Genomic DNA, 19,540 nt, shown 5'->3' on the forward strand with positions numbered 1-19,540 from the left:
ACTATTCTGTCGATCACAACTACGATTTTTTTATGAAGACGATTACGCAAGACGTCATGATGCTAGAAATATACACTGGCTGCTTTCAGATGCAAGGTGAAGATAACGAACAGTGATCAATCTCATAAATCCTATAAGCAATACAAAATAGATAGTTGGGCAAACACGGACCCCTGGACACACCAGAGGTGGGATCAGGTGCCTAGGAGGAGTAAGCATCCCCTGTTGACCGGTCACACCTGCCGTGAGCTCTAAATCCCGATCAGGTAAACGGAGTTATCCGCAGTCTAAATCAGTGTGCCAAGAACGGCTTAACAATCGGTATGAAACACGTCAGACAGCATTTGACACAATGCGAGGTTGTATTGACGAACTAGATCGTTATAACGACCATAGAATTTGCGAAATGCTGACTTCAATCGAGACTGTTGAAACCCCTGTACCATCAACTTGTTTGTCAGTAGCTTACCTCGATTTAAAAACTGACTATACGCAGAACAAGCTCTTGCATATCGAATCAGTTGAGATATATAAACACCATATGCAGGTGATAATGGAATATTGCTACATAAATATGGGAAGTTGACGATGAAGAAGCTGAAATCATCCCGTTTGTCATACAGTTGAGTTGAGATACCGTATAGCCGTTTGATTTTTGTTTTAAATTTGCTTTGTGGGACACATCCTTGGCGAATTTGGGTCGAATAGATGTGACATTAAGTTTTGGAGGTGATATTTAGGTGAATTCATTTTTGTTTATCACTGTTCGTTATCTTCACCTTGCATACAATATATATGTGTGTAGTGTTGTGTTTAAACTTAGCTATTATTATTCTGATGAATCTTTGGAAATCGACAAAATTGTATACCCACTAAAGGGAAAAGAGTACCAATTCATTTCCCATAGAACTCAATGCTAACCTTTGGCCCTCTCACTAATTAACTATATCAATTTTAAACAAATGACCGCAAACATTTCAAAGTTCATTCCAAGTGTTGATAAACGACAAAAAATATATAGGGTCCCGTGCCTTTTATAGGCCATATTTGTACTTTTTTACAACACCTAGCAATCTGCAGTAAATTACACACTTCATATTAAGCACACCCCTACCATGGTAATTTCCTCAGTCATTTCTCGATTTTGTGCGATAATTTTTCATCCTGACAATTAATTTGAACCTCTATAATATTGCTTTCAATTCCAAATAATTTCACTCTTGATATTAGCCAATCACGCAACACCTAGACATTTATACCTCCGCTCAATCTTGGGTAAACTGCGTCCGGGTTACGCATAAGGGGGTTTGGTACTCTCATTCCTAAAACCGCCTATATTGTAGTTCATGAAAGGTAAAGATTTCAAACAGTGGTTAATCTCATAACTATAGTTCATTAAGGAGATAATCTACGTCGTCACAATGGCAGACTTCCTTTTAAAACATGGATGAAAATATAAATATCAGCAATATTTGTCAATCAATTTCAAATTTTATTGCCTAGCTGAGTAACTCAGTAGGTTAGCATCTCGACTACTAACTCTAAGTGGTGGATCACTCGGCTCAGGGGTCGATGAAGAGCGCAGCCAGCTTCGTGAATTACAGGACACATTGAACATCGACATCTTGAACGCATATGGTGGCCTCGGGTAACTCCCGAGGCCACGTCTGTCTGAGGGTCGGCGAAAAAAAATTATCCTCCACTTTTCATCCATATTAAATTTCTCTGGGTGTAGCATACCTCCTTTTAAATTTTTTTTAAAAAAGTGTAGTCTTTAAAATATATCGCGAGGAATGGTCATTCGTTTTGATGTTGTTGATTTGAGAAAAGTTTTGCGATTTCAAATTTACTAAAAGTTCTTTAATACTTTTTAGAATCCTTATTTGATTTACACCACTTCTGGCATATGTAGTCGCACAGTACGTTTGAAGTTTCTCCTTCACAGCTGTTAATATTTTCGTGAGGAGCAAAGATAGAGGCTTGGTAGAACACTTAATAGATCCAGCAATGCATCTTTTTTGGAACGGGTTTTATGAAGTTTAAGAATCCAGTATAACCACGGTCACTCATATTCATCCAACCCATTAACTGGGATATTAAATGTGTCGAGAACTGAAGCATAATTTTGAAGAATTTCATCTTTTGAAAGGGCAGTTGGAATATATAAGTACGATTACCAAAAGTGGAATTAATGCCAAGTTTGGTTAAAATACATTTGTAATAATGAGCCTTACAAACAAAGACGATGGTGTTGCAAGCTTTATCAGCTGGAACCAAAGCATATTCCTCTGTAACCTATCTAATTCTTTTATCACTTCTAGTTTACAAACAGCAGAAGGATAGATGGTACGTACTTTTGTTTTACTATGTCTAATGCGGGATTTTAATATGCATGCACGGAATACTCCGTTTACCTAATAAAGATATACATGTACTGGTATAGGACTGACGGTGGGAGTGACTGGTCAAAAGGGGACGCTTACGCCTCCTAGGTACCTCATTCCATCTCTGGTATGTCCAGGGATCCGTGTTTGCTCTTTTCATAATTTTGTATTCTTTGTAGTATGTGTGAGATTGTTCAGTATTCGTTATCGTCACTTATTCCTTTACATCTAATTCTGCGACAGGTCTTATGATCATCGTATCGTTTCATAGTCTATCCATCTAAAGAAAATCTATGCACCAGAGCCCATTTGTTTATGATATTTATCATAAATCAGAGACGGAATTACATTACAAATAGACAAAACTAAATCAGACCGATATCATTCAGATCTTGGGTTTGAAATGAGTGTCAATTGGTTTACATGGACACAGCAAATTGCCGTACAGCATAACATTATTGTCCAACAATTCGCCGTACACCGGACATAAATTAATATTGCTAATTTCTTTCATATATTCAACGATTATGGACTAAAACTTATTTCAATGTACACATTATACCATATTCTGACGATTCATTCGTGGAAACAGTGAAATAAATTCATTAAAGTGGTATATGAGTCACAAACAGAGGACGACCCCTCTGTTTTACAGGTACCAGGCGCTTAATTTTAAGATATAAAACTAGTCCATCATTTCGTGTAAGTCTTAAGTCATTGACGATAAGTCTGTACATCGTTGAAACATTCCAACTAGCGGGTAGTATCAGCAAGTCTATTAAAAGTGGTTTTAAAAGAAGGAATTCACATCTTGGTGTATTCTTACTTCAAACAGTCGCTTCGACTGGTAGCAATATCCGGTGTCGGTGATACACGGTGACTATGGCTATCAAATGATATACTAAGAAATTTACTCATTTTGAAATCTCTATAAATTATAAAATTGAAATACAAGTATAGGGGTATAAAAATTGACGATGTATTGGATAAAACAGAAACTGTAAAACCATGCAGATTTAGAACTTTTTAATTAAATAATCCTTCCGCCACAAAGTGTAGTCCCTGCCAAAGCTTTTCAATAATAAAGATTTCAACCGTATGGGGTGAAGTAATAGAGGTATAATATGACTGGGCCAGTGGGCACAGTATTGAACCAATACAAAGTTATAGCATCCTGCGCAGTTGTGCTGAGGGGCTACATGTAACTTCTAAACTAAATATGCTTTTGTTTCAAAGTTTCACATAATTTGTCTTAGATGTTTACTACATGTATATATGTGTAAAATTTTTTAAAGATAAATCTACAAGTATGATGTAAATAAAAAGTTTTTCCACGTTCAATGTTTTCTAGAAGAAATATTGTCATTTCATATCAAATTACTCGACAAAAGCTGAAACACGTTATGTTTATGTAATACTTCCCGTTTTACGTCATTTTGATCATATTAAGAATAATACCGGAGTTACATCGATTCTTAAACAAAATCTATTTGCTTTTTGAAAAATCTAGTTTAGAATGGACAAATAGAACTCTCATCCTTTATAATGTTTACCACAGTTTTAATTTTCAAAGTTCTTGTTTGATCAACTAATTGGAATAAATTTCTGCCCTTGTTTCACAGTAACTTTCAAGAATGAAAATAACAGAAACCATGGGGTATGGATTAATCTGGATATCTAAACAAAATGGGGAAAGACATGCTTATTCAGAATTAGCCCAGTAATGTATATTTGGAACACAACTGCATCACCATTAGTGTGGTCGTTACAGCGCCTATTGCTACCCAGATGCTGAGTACAGTTTCTAGTAACTAAGGCTGCTCTCCATAAACTTGGAAATACCTGTATTACATTGTATCTCCGTTGCCGTTGACAAAACGCCCGTTTCCGACAAGCAATTTGGTAACGCAATGAAGCGTTGTGGGGTTTACTGTCAAAGTGGAAACATCAAATATTACAGTGAATTTATAACGGACCAATAGCGCCATTCAATGAAACTTTATTTTTCACAAAACTAAGTGCTGATCATATAGAAAATGTACATCACAAAATGTTCCCAATTCCCTTGTCTCCATCATCACTGCCTTCGATATTTCCATTCTGAAAAGAAAAAGTTCCTGATTATGTCCAGAAACGATTCGCCATATGCATGTATTTGTCTTCTTTTATAGACTACCCAGTAAAACATTTCCACAATCAAATGTGGGTTATAAAGCTACTTCTTCAACCAAAATTTTTATTAGCCGGTATTTTCTGTTTGAAACTTACAACCATCTAGACTCTTAAGTGTTCAGAGACAGACTTTTGCATACATTGAAAAAAATGTGCGATTTTCTTTGGTATGCAGTACCATGTACGAATGTCTTTGGTATGAAAGGTGAAGATAACGAACAGTGATCAATCTCATGACTCCAATGACTGAGAGTAAAAGAGAGAAAGAGGGGGTGGTGTAGACTGTGTGTCATCTAGCCATAGGGATACAACCATTATACAAACACTATGACCACAGAAACACTGCAGACGGCCCTGAGACCCTTTCTGTGTACATCAAAAGTATACACAGCACCCTGATCTCTTGGCCAGGTAAATAACAATGACCTTAGATGAACTCCGCCCACATCCAGTGATCCGTGAAGAAACCGTACGGTATTATTTTTGGGTCTTTAAAGGAATACAGACGTTTAAAACGACATTTACATGTCATGAATAATAGATGTCACTTTTTTTTCTTTCGGTGTCAAATTGTTATTGTAAGAAATACAGCAATCAAATATTTTCAAAGTACTGCTTCTCTTATAGTATTTGTCTAATTTCAACGAGACTATACGTAAATTACGACCACTTAGGGTTATACTGAAATACAAATTTCCCAATGAAAAGCATGCTCACTACGACTAAAAAATAAAATAATCTGTATTCCAAAATGCTACTTTTTTTTGGTCTGATTTTAAACGTGTATAATTCAAATATATACAACATTCATGGTTTTTGGTTTTCTATAAAGAATTGCTGTTTTCAAAATATCAATCAATAAATTGTTCCGAGATGACACCCTACTTTTAGTATTTCCTTGATTTCAGTGCGATAAAAAATTTAATACACAGAATTATTTTGCGTTCATTTTTCATTTTGATGAACAGTGTTTTAAGCTGAGAACAGGCATGTTGTTCTTGCAAAAGTCGGTACGTTGGCGTAAGTACTTTGGTCGTAACTAGTTTATATGACCCTACTATTTACGGGTCAAAAAGTCAAAGTTCAAACACCGGACTTCGTACCATACATATATATATACACCAATTGTTGTCAAAGCGTAAGATGGAGAGAATATGCAGTTTAACCATTATTAAGTCAAACGTGAGAGGGTTTAAAACCTTAAACACGCTGTGAACCTTTGTAAATACATGTATCTCTCAGTTAATTTTCATAGAAGAACCTATATATATATAAGTTAAATGTAGGGCACACAAACTTGTTTACAAACATTTCTGGGTTTCCCATAATCAGTTACATTTTCAGTTTCATTACTCATTTACAAACACTTTGAATCTCTTTATGCTCGTTCAGTGGAAGTTAATACCTGTTATTTCTTTCCCCACATTGCCTCACCGACCTTTGCCACGCCTTTAAAAGGATTTGTTACCACTCGGACAACAGCATTTCCGGGATAACTCGACACCCCTGCTCCAGGAGAGTTCGTTTTATCTGCCACTTCTACAGAATCCTTCACAGCCTGGAACGGTGCAGCCACCAGTGACCCCGCGGCCGCTACTGGGACCCAAATGGGAGACGTAATCACCGTGAAAGCTTTTCTGATTGTTGTGTTTTCTTCTTCCGCCATTCTGGTTTCGTTTTGGCTTTCAGAGAGAAAATCACATTACATCATTTTATTTGAACTTTAGATCATAAGCTTAAACATGATATATATCTAACAATTCTACTGTATAGCAAATTTATATAAATAGTCCATTACTAATGCAACGATAGATATTAGAATAAGCAAGAACTTACTTCCGTTGAGTGTAGCGCAAAACTATTTGCATTATCTCAATCGGCGGATCCTGAAATACTTGTAAAATCGATCGATTCAAATATGGGTCGGACATCGGGGAGGGGGGATGACAATGCTTTCCTCTGTTTGTCGAGATGATGGCGCTGTCATAGCATTTACAGATCAGAATGTATTGATCGTGTTTAAAACATTACAAAGCGCTATAATGCAGTTCGAAAGAACATCAATTACAACATTAAATTAATATAAATTAACGCAATTAACCTACATATTTTTATTAGACTTGCATGCTATGTCCCACTTGAATTACAGAATTCTCGTAGATATTGTAATTCTATATTTACTGCCACCCGGTAAATTCAATTTACAATATGACCGTTCATTAATTTATCTGGAGATTTTTTTTCAAAGGCATTCTCTGGTGTTTTTAACACGCTCTCAGATAAATCTGTTTAATGCTATGAGGTAAATTGGCGCCTGTTCTCGGTAAACATATTATTATCTACAGATTTAAAGAATTTCCCTGGAATACGGAGTGAATCTTTCGTACTTTAGTTCACAATTGTCCGCATCCCATTATAAGGATAATTTATCTTCATTTCTTGCTGAACGAAACCATCAGACATAAGCACAACTATTTCGGTTGCTCTCTGAGCGTCTACAAGTTAAGTGTTACACACACACACACATGCTCACCCCTACCTGAAGAGTCCCGTTGTTATATCCATTGTGAGAGGATAACAAGCAATATTCTTGAAGTGGTGTGTTTTCATGTAAAATGGGGCTTTAAAGGATGTCTGAAGGTATGTCTTTACAAAAGGTGACGATAACAAACAGTAACCCTTCTCATAAATCCTATAAGGAACGCAGAATGGAGAGTATGGCAAACACGGACCCCTGGAAACACCAGAGTGGGATCAGGTGCCTAGGAGAAATAAGCATCCCCTCGGAGGCTATCCTGGAACATCCACAAAAACACTATTTCATAAATATAATACAAAACTACAAATAAAGTTTGAAAGAATAATTTTCAAATACATTTTACTGTTCAGAATATTATCAATCATCGTCGGAAACTCACGGTCGATCGCACTTCTTACACCTCACGTGGGACACAAAGCCGATATATTAAAATACATGACTTTACGTGACCTATCGAGGACCAATGGGAATAGCCGTAAGTATTCCCGGAACCCTAAGTGTCAGCAGTAATGGCGGCGCCATTGAAAGTGTGTGTGTTTTGTTGTGCCAATATCAAAGTTCGGGGTTAATAGGGCTCTTTTGTCAAAAATTTCACTTGAACAATACAGCTATGCTCTAGAATGCCTCAATTTTTACCAAAAAGGCGCATCATTTGCGTGTAGACTTTGTGCAAACAAATTAAATAGGAGTATGCAAACTACGGCAGTAACTAACTCAAGTAAGTTTAACATACTTATATAAACCGATGGAATACCAAGTCTGTAAAAATACATTGTTCCTGTATAATGGATAAAAATGGCGAAACTACGAATGCTGAGCATGTAGACCTGCACATAGACTCGTACGCAGTAGTAAACGCTTAGTAACACAGACCTTTTCCTTCCCCAGTCTTTTAAGACACAAACACATCCCTCCGCTTCAATAATGCAGATACAGCATCTCGCTGAAAGCTTCGTAACTTGTCCAACTTAAACGTAGTTAAACTTTTCGCTTCAAAAGCCATGTTTTTCTCTGCTCCCGAACACTGGAAATAAGGGGTTTTTTCATTGCTTGAATATCGCAATAAGGAATGGTAAAGCGACCAATTGCATATAGAAGCCAAAACACACCTTCCAGCGAAATTATCGGTGTTGTGAGATGATACTACAACAAACCGAGGCCCCGTGTAACAGCAGGTGTGGCACGATAAGGATCCCTCCCTGCTCAAAGACCATAAGTGCGTAGCATATGCCTAACTTTTGCAGCCCTTCATCGGCAAAGGTGACGTCTCCATATGAACGAAAGATTCTTGAGAGGGATGTTAAAAACTATACAATAACTAACTAGCTGAAAAATTGCGTTGTATGCAAGGCGAAGATAACGAACAGTGATCAATCTCATAACTCCCACAAGCAATACAAAATAGATAGCTGGGCAAACACGGACCCCTGGACACACCAGAGGTGGGATCAGGTGCCTAGGAGGATTAAGCATTCCTTGTTGACCGGTCACACCCGCCGTGAGCCCCATATCCTGATCAGGTAAACGGAGTTATCCGCAGTCTAAATCAGTGTGCGAAGAACGGATTAACAATCGGTATGAAACACGTCAGACAGCACTTGACCCAATGCGAGGTTGTATTGACGAACTAGATCGTTATAACGACCATAGAATTTGCGAAATGCTGACTTCAATCGAGACTGTTGAAATCCCTGTACCATCAACTTGTTTGTCAGTAACTTACCTCGATTTAAAAACTGACTATACCCAGAACAAGCTCTTGCATATCGAATCACTTGAGATATATAAACACCATATGCAGGTGATAATGGAATATTGCTACATAAATGTGGGAAGTTGACGATGGAGAAGCTGAAATCATCCCGTTTGTCATACAGTTGAGTTGTCAGTTTGCCGTTAATGTCTACTTTCAATAAAATATCTAAGTATGAAGCAGAAGTGGACGACTCTGTGGTGTCCTTTATTTGGAGCTCACAGGGATATATCAAATCGACATATGAATGAAAGCTATCATTGTTAATAGACAAAACGTCATCGATATATCTAAAAGTCGAATTGAAGGTCACAGCGAGATATTTTTTCTTCTCACGTAGAAGTTTTTGAATAAATTCTGCTTCATAGGAATATAAAAACAGGTCAGCTAACAAAGGAGCACAATTCGTGCCCATGGGAATTCCAACACACTGTTGGAAGACCTGATCACCAAAGACCACGAAGATATTGTCAATGAGGAACTCCAGCATATTTTTTATTTCAACTTCAGAGTACTTGTGCGTGGAATCAGAGTGGTGTTTAACAAAGTAAGTTTTTGAATGACTGATCACTAGATATGAATATTTCCGTTTTTGTTGAAGAAGCAACTGTCTATGATGTCAAAAAGTCTAGTCTTTGATTTATCGTGAGGAATGGTCGTGTATAGTGTTGAAAAGTCATAGGTTTTAATGCTATATCAAGATTTATATCAGGGGTGAAACTGTAGCTTTCTGCTCTATCCAAAATCTTTCCCAGAGTGCTGTAAATCTGCAACAGTGAAAACTACCAATGACATTCCATAGTTTACTTAATAGATGGCCCGAAACCAAATAAACCTGTCGCCTAATAGTTGGGTGTTCGTTTCATTCTCGATCCCGCGTCAAACCTTAGATGTTCATTAAAGGTAGTGGCTGTTTCATTGTCACCAAGCATACGAAAAGAAAATCCAGGGACTTTCGCATATGACCTACAAAATGGAGATCCCGTCTTACGATAGACGTATTTATGTAGCAATATTACATTATCACCTGCATATGATGTTTATATCTCAACTGATTCTGCGCATGGTCAAGTTTTTAAATCGAGGCAAGCTACTAACAAACAAGTTGATAGCACAGGGGTTTCAACAGTCTCGTTTAAAGTCAGCATTACGCAAATTCTATTGCCGTTATAACGATCTAGTTTGCCAATACAACCTATCACTGGGTCAAATGCTGTCTGACGTGTTTCATACCGATTATTAGACCGTTCTTGGCACACTGAGTTTGACTACGGATAACTCCAGTTAACTGACCAAGATATTGGGTTCACGGCGAGTGGGATGATTACTCCTCCTAGGCACCTGATCCCACCTCTGGTATATCCAGGGGTCCGTGTTTGCCAAACTCTCTTGTAGGAGTTATGTGATTGATCATTGTTCGTTATCTTCACCTTTACACACAAACAAACAAAAGAACTGATTCATTATACTTGTACCTCTACCGATACGTGGTTAGTAGCCGAGCAACGAGCTATTTGATGACAAACTTACAGCAGTGGCGTAGCTTCCATTGAGGCAACCGACGCAGCTGCCTCGGTAAAAAAAAAAAAAAAAAAAACACCTTTTACGTTAAAATGTCGATAGCCTCGGTAATATTCGAACCCAAGCTACGCCTATGTGCAGCTATCGTAGGCAAACGAAGTGTTCAAAGTCCATCGACTATACTTGTGCTGATATCGACTAGCATGACACCGACCTTGTGATTGATTGAATATTGTTTAACGGGACGCTCGAGAATATTTCACTCATATGGAGAAGGGCTACAAAATTTTGGCCTATGCTCGGCGCTTATGGCCATTGAGCATGGGGGGGGGGGGCTTCTTTATCGTGCCACACCTGCTGCGACACGGGACCTCGGTTTTTGTGGTCTCATCCGAAGGACCGCCCCATTTAGTCGCCTCTTACGACAAGCAAGGGGGTACTAAGGACCCATTCTAACCCGGATCCCCACGGGATACCGACCTTGTGAGATAAGAAAGAACGATATCGACAAGAAAGAATTAATCCGTAATACTGATATCGACTAGCATGACACCGACCTTGTGAGATAAGAATGATATCGATAAGAAATAATCCGTAATTACCGTCTTCCTTGAAGACGGTATTATATAGTTGAAGTATTTTACAGTCTTCGGACAATACACTTCCTCTCCTTTGTGATTGGTACAAAATGTATGATGTGAAAATTCTGATTTATTTCATTGGTTGAAAGGGAGATAATTTCGTGATAATCTATTTTACGTACGACTTAACATTTTTACAGAATTTTCAGGCGGCAGGGGACAGTTTCTTTGGTTTTGAAACATATGGATAGGGGGTATACACCAAAGTCAGATTATGACAGACTAATGGAAAATCATATTTCCCTTTTATGTCAATACTTGTATTTCATATTAGTGTAGTTAATAAATTATGACCCTAAATTACATGTCATCTATAAATACTGGTGCTGGTGCACAAAACATGCTCTGAGCAGGTTCCCCTTTTTTGCTTCGATTTTCTCTCATTTGGGCTAATCCGAACCACCCCTACACCACCACAGTACCAAACATGGGGATTTAGACACTGTGCACAATCAAGAACCCTATCTGCCCTTCTCAAAATTCTACCTCTCATATGGGGCCATCCACCTTCCCTCACAGCTACAGAACTTTTGCTGGACCCTGCATGTTTTCACCGGAATTTCTTCAGCAACTGACCACGTGTCTTAGTTTCGTATTTGCACCCATCTATATGCTAGGAATCATGGTGACACCTACATGTTGTATATCAACATTTTTATTAAGCACTTAGCTACATTTGACATGCATCCTAAAATTATCGTATACATTTTTACACATGTAATATCACTTCAAATATGGGGTATTTCCATTTTTTTTGAAAAAGTTGACCGGGCCTATAGTGCGAAACTGTCCCCTGCTACCTCAATCTTAAAAAAAGAGAAAGAAAATGAAGAGAAAAAAGAAGAAAAATTGCAATATAATGAAACTGACATTTTAATATTATTCATATCAACTATCAAATACGTTTCTATAATTCAACAAATAACAGAAATGGTCTTTTTTGCACGCAAACCTTAAAATTCTTCTTGATAGAATTTGGGCAATTTTCAGCCATTTAGTAGTTTTTGTTTCTGTTTACTTTAGGTTGAGACTGAAGAAACAATGCTTTCTATCAAATATCATGTCTACTTCAGGGTCATACTAGAAAAAATATTGTACAGTAGATTCTTGTAGCTTTTTTTTTTTAATACTTTATTTTATTTAAGAATTACCATTTTAGAAAAGTTAGATTATGTGGTCATTTAATAAAAATATAAAGCCTAACTTTGAGAAATCGTTACTTTTTATCGAAAAAAATACCCGCTTTGAATTTTTTATATTTTGTGCTATAAAACCTATTCAAACTTTTGGTCATAATATTTCAAATTTCCTATGCTGCATTTTTTAGGAAGTAAGACCTGAAAAATCAAAAAATCCCAAAAAATCACAAATATGAAAATTGAAGAAACCACCTATCTTATACTGCTTGACAAAATACTTTCTATACTGACTATCAATCTGGTTTTTATTGTTTTTAATCTAGAAACAAATATGATTCAATTAAATAAGTTAATTTAATGATATATTTCATATGTTAAATGTAATAAAATGTTGAAATTTCACAAAAATTGGGTTTTTAATGCTATCCAATGAACAAATATGGTGAGAAATGACATTCTGTTGCCATGGCAACAGGGTTAATTTTTTTCAATTTTAATATATATGTTTCGTTAAAGTATTTAATAAGAAACATTTAAAGTAAGTATGAGCATATTCTGTGACAACCCATTTCTCAGTACCTTAGTAATTCTTTGATCATTACATAGAATTGCTCTTAAAGCATATCATACATTTATATCAGTTTACTGTATAGGGTTGTTCCTAAAGACGGCAAGCTTTATTTAAAAGCACCGCCGCGGTGGTCTAGAGGTTAGAGGGTTCGCCCTGCATGCGGAAGGCCGGGGTTCAAATCCCGGCCGCGTCAAACCTAAGTCGTTAAAACAGGTAGTGACAGTTCCATCGCCAAACGCTCGGCATCAGGTGTGAATGTCACGGGTCCACAGTAGGTGTGGCAAGTTAAAGAACCCTCACTGCTCAATGACCGTAAGCGCCGACCTAAATTTGAAGCCCTTCACGGTTCTTCGTGACGTCTTCATATGAGCAAAAAATTCTCGAGAGAGATATTAAACAAGATACAGTCAATTAATCGTTTAAAGCTATACTTGTACTGATATCGCCTCACACGACACCAGCCTTGTGAGATTAATAGAATCCTTCATTAATACGAGTGTGGGATAGGGAAATTCCACCGAGGGGACAAGATTCGCAGTCTAGGACGAGGCTTTGCCGAGTCCTAGAGAGCGAATCTTGTTCCAGAGGTGGAATTTCCCTATCTCACACGAGTAAATAATGAAGGATTATTTTTCTCACATTTTACCTACAGTTTAGTGCATAAATTTAGGAGCTTTGAGAAAATTCTAAATTATTAAAATCCTCATTTGAACTTCGATGCAAAAACTAATTAAATAGGCATAAAGAGCATACCCGAAAATGGTTTACACTGTAAGTGTAAACTAAAAAAAAACCAAGGTTGTCCAACAGAAAGCTATATACATTAAAATTCAAAGATAACAATGCAAAATATTTTTACTTTACCGTGTAACGTAAATCTTCACCGTGTAACGTAAATCATAGAAAATATATGACGTCACAATCCGTAGGGCGGGGGCCGAGATCACTCGAGGGGCAATCCCAGGTCCGAGATCAACATTAGAGTGTGATATTGTTTATATCATATACCTAAAACACAACAAGTTGATAAACATTTTTTTTTAAAGTGGGGGGTGGGGTGGGGGGTGGGGGGTGGGGGGGGGGGGGGGGGGGGGGTCATTGACCCAAACATAAATACATGGTATACTGTACAACGATATTTGACTATTTCATTCCTTCAGAGAGTTTACTTTAATGGTTACGTTTCCAGTACTATTGACATTGTGAAACATGCTAAAGTCTGGGTTTTGTAGCTTTATTCCATTGCTGATTTTTATTTATTTTTTCGGATTTACCAAACTCGCCCGTTTTCAATATTTCATATAATTTGTAAGAGTTGTAGAACTTTGTTTACGTGGCGTCATCGTATGAACGGGAATGTTTACAGATCTGATGCTGCTATTTCTTTGCTTAAGGAATGTTACCTTATACTGAAGTAAGTTTTTTTTTTTACCGTTTCCCATCTGTTTAGCATCTATAAGTCGTTGAAATACGTCGGAAGATAATGGTTCTACTTTTCTCGTTTTATTGCCAAGTCCTCGGGATTTTAGATTTCAGAAATCGTTTTAAAACAGTTTTCTACATCAAAATTGCTGTAAATTAACATTTTATCTCCATTAGGACCGGGGATTTCTGAAAATGCTTCAGTATCACCCTCCATAATCCTCCTACTGTTTTCTGTCACCTAGAACGTTGATTGTTTTGAAATGAAGTTAAACGTGTTATTGTTCTAAATAAACAATTGTTACTTGGGTTACCCCCCTTTGCTTAGATACTCGCTACAATTTAGCGCTGTTTTCAAAAACGTTTTTATTTAATTTTTCTGCTTAAATTAAATTTTGTCGTGGAAGAAAGTATTATATATGAAAAAAATTGTGTCTAACATCATTTTTTCATGTAGTTATGTTAGATTTCAAAAGATTAAAGAAGAAATAGCCATTTGAAATTTGAGGGCGAGAGAGCCCCTTGACAACGGGCCGAGACAGAGATATCTCGGCCCTTAGGGCGAGACAGCCCTACCTACTTGCAGCTGTCTCACCCTAGCCAAGATAGGTGTATCAGGGCTGATACACTACTAGGTATATGATATACATTTTTTTTTAAATTGGGGGGAGGGGGGATTGACCCAAGCATAAATACATGATATACTGTACAACGATATTTGATTATTTCATTCCTTCAGTGAGTTTACTTTAATGGTTACGTTTCCAGTACTATTGGTATTGTGAAACATACTAAAGTCTGGGTTTTGTAGCTTTATTCCATTGCTGGTCACGATAATTGGATGATTAATTATGGGTCCACATCCCCTCATGTGGTCTAGAATTAACTGAACTGCTTGGCTGAGAAACTCGTCATATCTATCGTTGTGTTGTTCAAGTACATGTATATTCTATTAAGCAGCTCCTAGGGGCTTGCTAATTGATACTAAAATTGGAAATAAGTGAATTATTTTTATTTATTTTTTCGGATTTACCAAACTCGCCCGTTTTCAATATTTCATATAATTTGTAAGAGTTGTAGAACTTTGTTTACGTGGCGTCATCGAGACAGAGATATCTCGGCCCTTAGGGCGAGACAGCCCAACCTACTTGCAGCTGTCTCACCCTAGCCAAGATAGGTGTATCAGGGCTGATACACTACTAGGTATATGATGTAGAAAAATCTCACATGGCTGTCTCACATGGGTAAAGTCGATCTCACACTGGTGATAATGTGAGAAATAAGAAAGAATTATTCCGTAATGCTGATATCGACTTACATGACACCGACCTTGTGAGATAAGAAAGAATGATATCGATAAGAAAGAATTAATCCGTAATACTGATATAGACTAACATGACAGTTTCCTCTTTTTCCCAGACAAACTTTATTAACTACTGTACCGTTAGATTACAGGTGTGTTCTTTCTGAAAGATGCGTCTGTTTCCTTCCTTGACTATAGTGAGATGGACTAGAATGAAGTTACTGCCTTCTGCCATCAGATGAAACTGCTAAACCTGGTGACAATGAGACTGACTGTCAAATCTCGAATGATGAATGCATTTCGACATACCAGAACTGGGCTATCTGTTGCTGAAAATACTTTGCCATATCTTAACAAATTCTCGGCTAAATTGGTACAATTGTATACAGTATCAATGGCATTCTTTTATTTTGTACGTCTTTTAAACACATTTAATTTAACATACCGGTAATTGAACGTATTGTAAGAACATTTACAAACATTTTTTACTTGTTTTAAACACAAGTATATACAATGTTTTACTTATTATAAGCAAATTTTCTTACATTTTTTACTTGTTTTAAACATGATTTTCTTTTTACATGCATATACGTCTTAAGTTTTAAACATATCTGCTATTTTTGGCATGTTCTGGACACATCCAGATACATTTAAAAATACATTCTAGATACTTCTGTATGCATTTTCTTACACGTTTTATGCACTTTTATTTTACATGTTTTAAATTCATCTTTATCATATATCCATATACATGTATAATAGTGTATATATTAATATGGAAATAAATGTTTTGAACACCAAAAATAAATCTTCATACATTTTCTCGTTTTAAACACATTTACTTATAGGTTTACATTAATTTAAAAATATATACACCCATATTTACACATCTATTCTAGTAGTAACCAAAATCTCATAGTTCTAAGAAAATCTCATACAATATTACTGCGACACCATTATGTGCAAAATTCCAGTTGGTTCAATGAAAGGTGAAAATAACGGAACAGCGATCAATCCAATCCCTATAAGCAATACAAAGTAGAGAGTTGGGCAAACAAGGACCCCTGGATCAGGTATAACATAGGAAGTACCTACAATCTCTATTTCATATACATTGCACCTTATCTTATTTATACGGCCGTCTATTATGACGTAAGTTCCACATCCGTCCATCTGTTAGCTTTTTCGTGCCCGGGTCATATATATTATTGATCAGTTGATGCATCTTGGGAGAAGGCATGTCGCGACCCCAAATTAGGTCACTGTGGTTTCATTTGGATGTTGCGGCGTCACAGCTTGTAACTTCAAGCATGCTTCATGTACATGTGGTTTCAGACTGGCCCCATGATAAAGCTACCCTTACGGGGTTTTCTGGGTAAATGTCCTACCCATGTCAATAATTCATTTTACACTCAATTAGTACATGTATGTAAAAAGTCAACTGCTACCTTACTATAAAATCAACGTAAAGGGCGTACTTTTTTTTCAAACATTTCATAGGAAAACAAATTAGTTACTGTATACATCATAGTAATTTCAATGGGTTTTTTTAAATTTCGATATTGATTTATTTTCATTGAATTTGTGTAGTTAACATTGGCTCACTCAGGCCTGTTGTGATTATGTTTTAACCTTCAACCCCTCTAATCAACAATGAACCCACCCATACAGTACCTAGCTCACAAACTTGTGTAAAGATAACGAACAGCAATTAATCTTATATACTTTTATATTTTTTCCTATCATATTGTAAAACAAACAGCTCTGTTTATATGGAGCTCATAATTTGAAATAAGCTCTCTTTGTTTTAAAGTTTAGCTGTTGAATGTTTAGAGAATTTCAGATAAAACGAGAATGTGGAGGCGCCCACACCGAACTCCTCTACAATATACCTGTCATTGGGTCAGATACTGTCTGATGTGTTTCATACCAATTCTTAAGTCATTCATGGCACACTGATTCTGACTACGGATCTCCGTTTACATGTGTACCTAATCAAGATATCTAGGGCTCGCGGCAGGTGTGACCGGTCGACAGGAGATGCTCTTTGACACCTGATCTTCGAGAGGGACGTTAAACAATATTTAATCAATCCATCAATGGAATATTCAGGAGTCCGTGTTTTCCCAACTCTCTACTTTGTATTCTTTAAAGGAGTCATGAGATTTATCACTGTTAGTTATCTTCACCTTTTCATTCATGTGCGCAGTGCGTGATGGCGTAAGAATTGTTGATTGTTTGTTATACGTCCCGTCGAGAATTTTTCACTACTATGGAGACCTCAGGCAATTATATCGCTTGGGATCGAATTGACTATTAAAGAGTAAAGGTATGGAACTCTAAATATAGGGTAGTCAAGTTAGCCGATGTAAAAACAATAAGCCAAATGGTATAAAATTCTACTCTGTGTTCTGATTATCAATCTACACTACTACCAAAGTTCATCCCAAAGTTCCGTATACTTCCCAAGATCTGCAGAAATGAATTCGGAAAAATGCCTACTATTTTTGGTCGACTTTTAACTGGACCCTGACACTATACGACTAAACAGAATGTTTGCGCATTGCAATAAGCTATTGCGTAGTATGTGTAGCATAAGATACCATTTCTAAAATGAATTTCTTACCCCAATTCATAAACTGAAGTCGATTGTAGATAGTAGATTGATTATGTATGAATGAAAGGTGAAGATAACGAATAGTGATCAATCTCATAACCCCTATAAACAATACAAAATAAATAGTTGGGTAAACACGGACCCCTGGACACACCAGAGGTGGGATCAGGTGCCTAGGAGGAGTAAGCATCCCCTGTCAACCGGTCACACCTGCCGTGAGCCCTATATCCTGATCAGGTAAACGGAGCTATCCGCAGTCAAAATCAGTGTAACAAGAACGGTCTAACAATTGGTATGAAACACGTCAGGCAGCATTTAACGCAATGATAGGTTGTACGTATTGGCAAACTAGATCGTTATAATAACCATAGAATATATTATAATACCAGCGGCGGATTTAAGGAGGGGCGCAGACAACGCCCCACCCCACCCCCTAAAATTTTCAAATTTTAAGTAAATCGTGGTATCTTGTTTAGAAAAATGTACTAAACGATAAAAGAAGCAATAATTTCTTCCACTCCCAGAGAAATGAATGACAAAATCTTTTGATTTCTTGAATTACTTGATTATGAGAACTTAATTTGTTTTCCAAAAACCCTTAAAATTTGCGTCATTTTATTAATTTCACCTTATTAAAAATGATAAAATAATGTACAAATGACTAAATAGGAGACATATTTCAGGCCCTATAAAATCTGTAAAATCCAGAAGCTTCAAGGCAGACCCCTGCTTCATACAGTGCCCCCCCCCCCCCCCCCCCCCCCGGTAACCGCAATTCCTGGATCCGCCCCTGAATACAGAGTAGAATTTTACACCATTTGGGTTATTGTTTTTACATCGGCTAACTTGGGTACTCTATATGTAAAGTTCTATACCTTTATTCTTTAATAGTAAATCTAAGCCCAAGCGATATTATTGCCTGTGAATGAGACGTCACCAGTTGTAGGTGGAGTGCCATTTTAGACCTGTGCTTAGCGCCCAGGACCGTAGTAGTGTGGGTCCTTTAACGTGCCAACGCCTACCGTGACACGGGATCATATCATTCTCACTTCTAAATGCCGAGCGTTTGGCGAAGGAGCAATCACTACCTATGTTTGCGTCATAGGTTTGACGCGGCCATGGCACGAGCGGGGCTTGAATCCACGGCCTCCCGGTTAAGAAGTGAACGTTCTACCACTGAACTACCGAGACCGGTTGGCTTACGGAAGTTCAACTCCCAAAAACTAAAGGTGACAAACAAACTTGGATGTTTAGGTCGCTTGAGACACTCGGGTGACTTATTAGTATTTGTTGTCACAGTCCGTAATCTTTGGAACATTTTGATGAGAAACTGAATGCCAATTTTCACAAACATGCCGAATGAATACATTTGAAAAATTGAAACAGCATCTTCTTAACTGTAGAACTTGGGGTCTATTTATAAGGAGTACAGAAGGCTCTACCAAAATATTGTGAAAGGTATCAGGGTCTCCGAATCA

At 37.1% G+C, this 19,540-nt stretch overlaps 1 protein-coding gene, 1 long non-coding RNA gene and 1 pseudogene across 4 annotated transcripts in view; 1 reads left to right on the forward strand and 2 right to left on the reverse strand.

Annotated features, from left to right (window-relative positions):
• Nucleotides 1-1,537: 1,537 nt before the first annotated feature.
• LOC125672463 (5.8S ribosomal RNA) lies at nucleotides 1,538-1,681 on the forward strand (annotated as a pseudogene).
• A 2,686-nt stretch (nucleotides 1,682-4,367) lies between these two features.
• LOC125671461 (uncharacterized) lies at nucleotides 4,368-7,510 on the reverse strand. Of its 3 annotated transcripts, XR_007368656.2 has the most exons (5): nucleotides 7,475-7,497; nucleotides 7,096-7,351; nucleotides 6,393-6,536; nucleotides 5,962-6,238; nucleotides 4,368-4,484 (listed from the first exon to the last, which is right to left on the reverse strand). XR_007368656.2 is itself a non-coding variant. In XM_056163284.1 (4 exons), exons 1-3 carry the CDS (start codon nucleotides 7,119-7,121, stop codon nucleotides 5,965-5,967), a joined length of 444 nt encoding a protein of 147 aa, XP_056019259.1. In that variant the 5' UTR covers nucleotides 7,122-7,136; the 3' UTR covers nucleotides 4,368-4,484; nucleotides 5,962-5,964. The 3 variants fall into 3 exon arrangements, 1 of the variants encoding a protein (XP_056019259.1); XR_008802534.1 differs by lacking the exon at nucleotides 6,393-6,536 and having other exon boundaries at nucleotides 7,475-7,510; XM_056163284.1 differs by lacking the exon at nucleotides 7,475-7,497 and having other exon boundaries at nucleotides 7,096-7,136.
• Nucleotides 7,511-11,383: 3,873 nt separating this feature from the next.
• The window catches only part of LOC125668199 (uncharacterized), a 29,332-nt gene continuing 21,175 nt past the window's right edge, over nucleotides 11,384-19,540 (reverse strand). Inside the window, exons 2-3 of the long non-coding RNA XR_007367502.2 lie at nucleotides 15,585-15,698; nucleotides 11,384-11,816 (exon numbers count right to left, since the gene is read on the reverse strand). This is a non-coding gene — a long non-coding RNA (uncharacterized LOC125668199). The remainder of the gene's footprint in view (nucleotides 11,817-15,584; nucleotides 15,699-19,540) is intronic.

The sequence above is a fragment of the Ostrea edulis genome, chromosome 4 (genome assembly GCF_947568905.1).
Source record: "Ostrea edulis chromosome 4, xbOstEdul1.1, whole genome shotgun sequence".
In the NCBI taxonomy this organism is placed as follows: domain Eukaryota; kingdom Metazoa; phylum Mollusca; class Bivalvia; order Ostreida; family Ostreidae; genus Ostrea; species Ostrea edulis.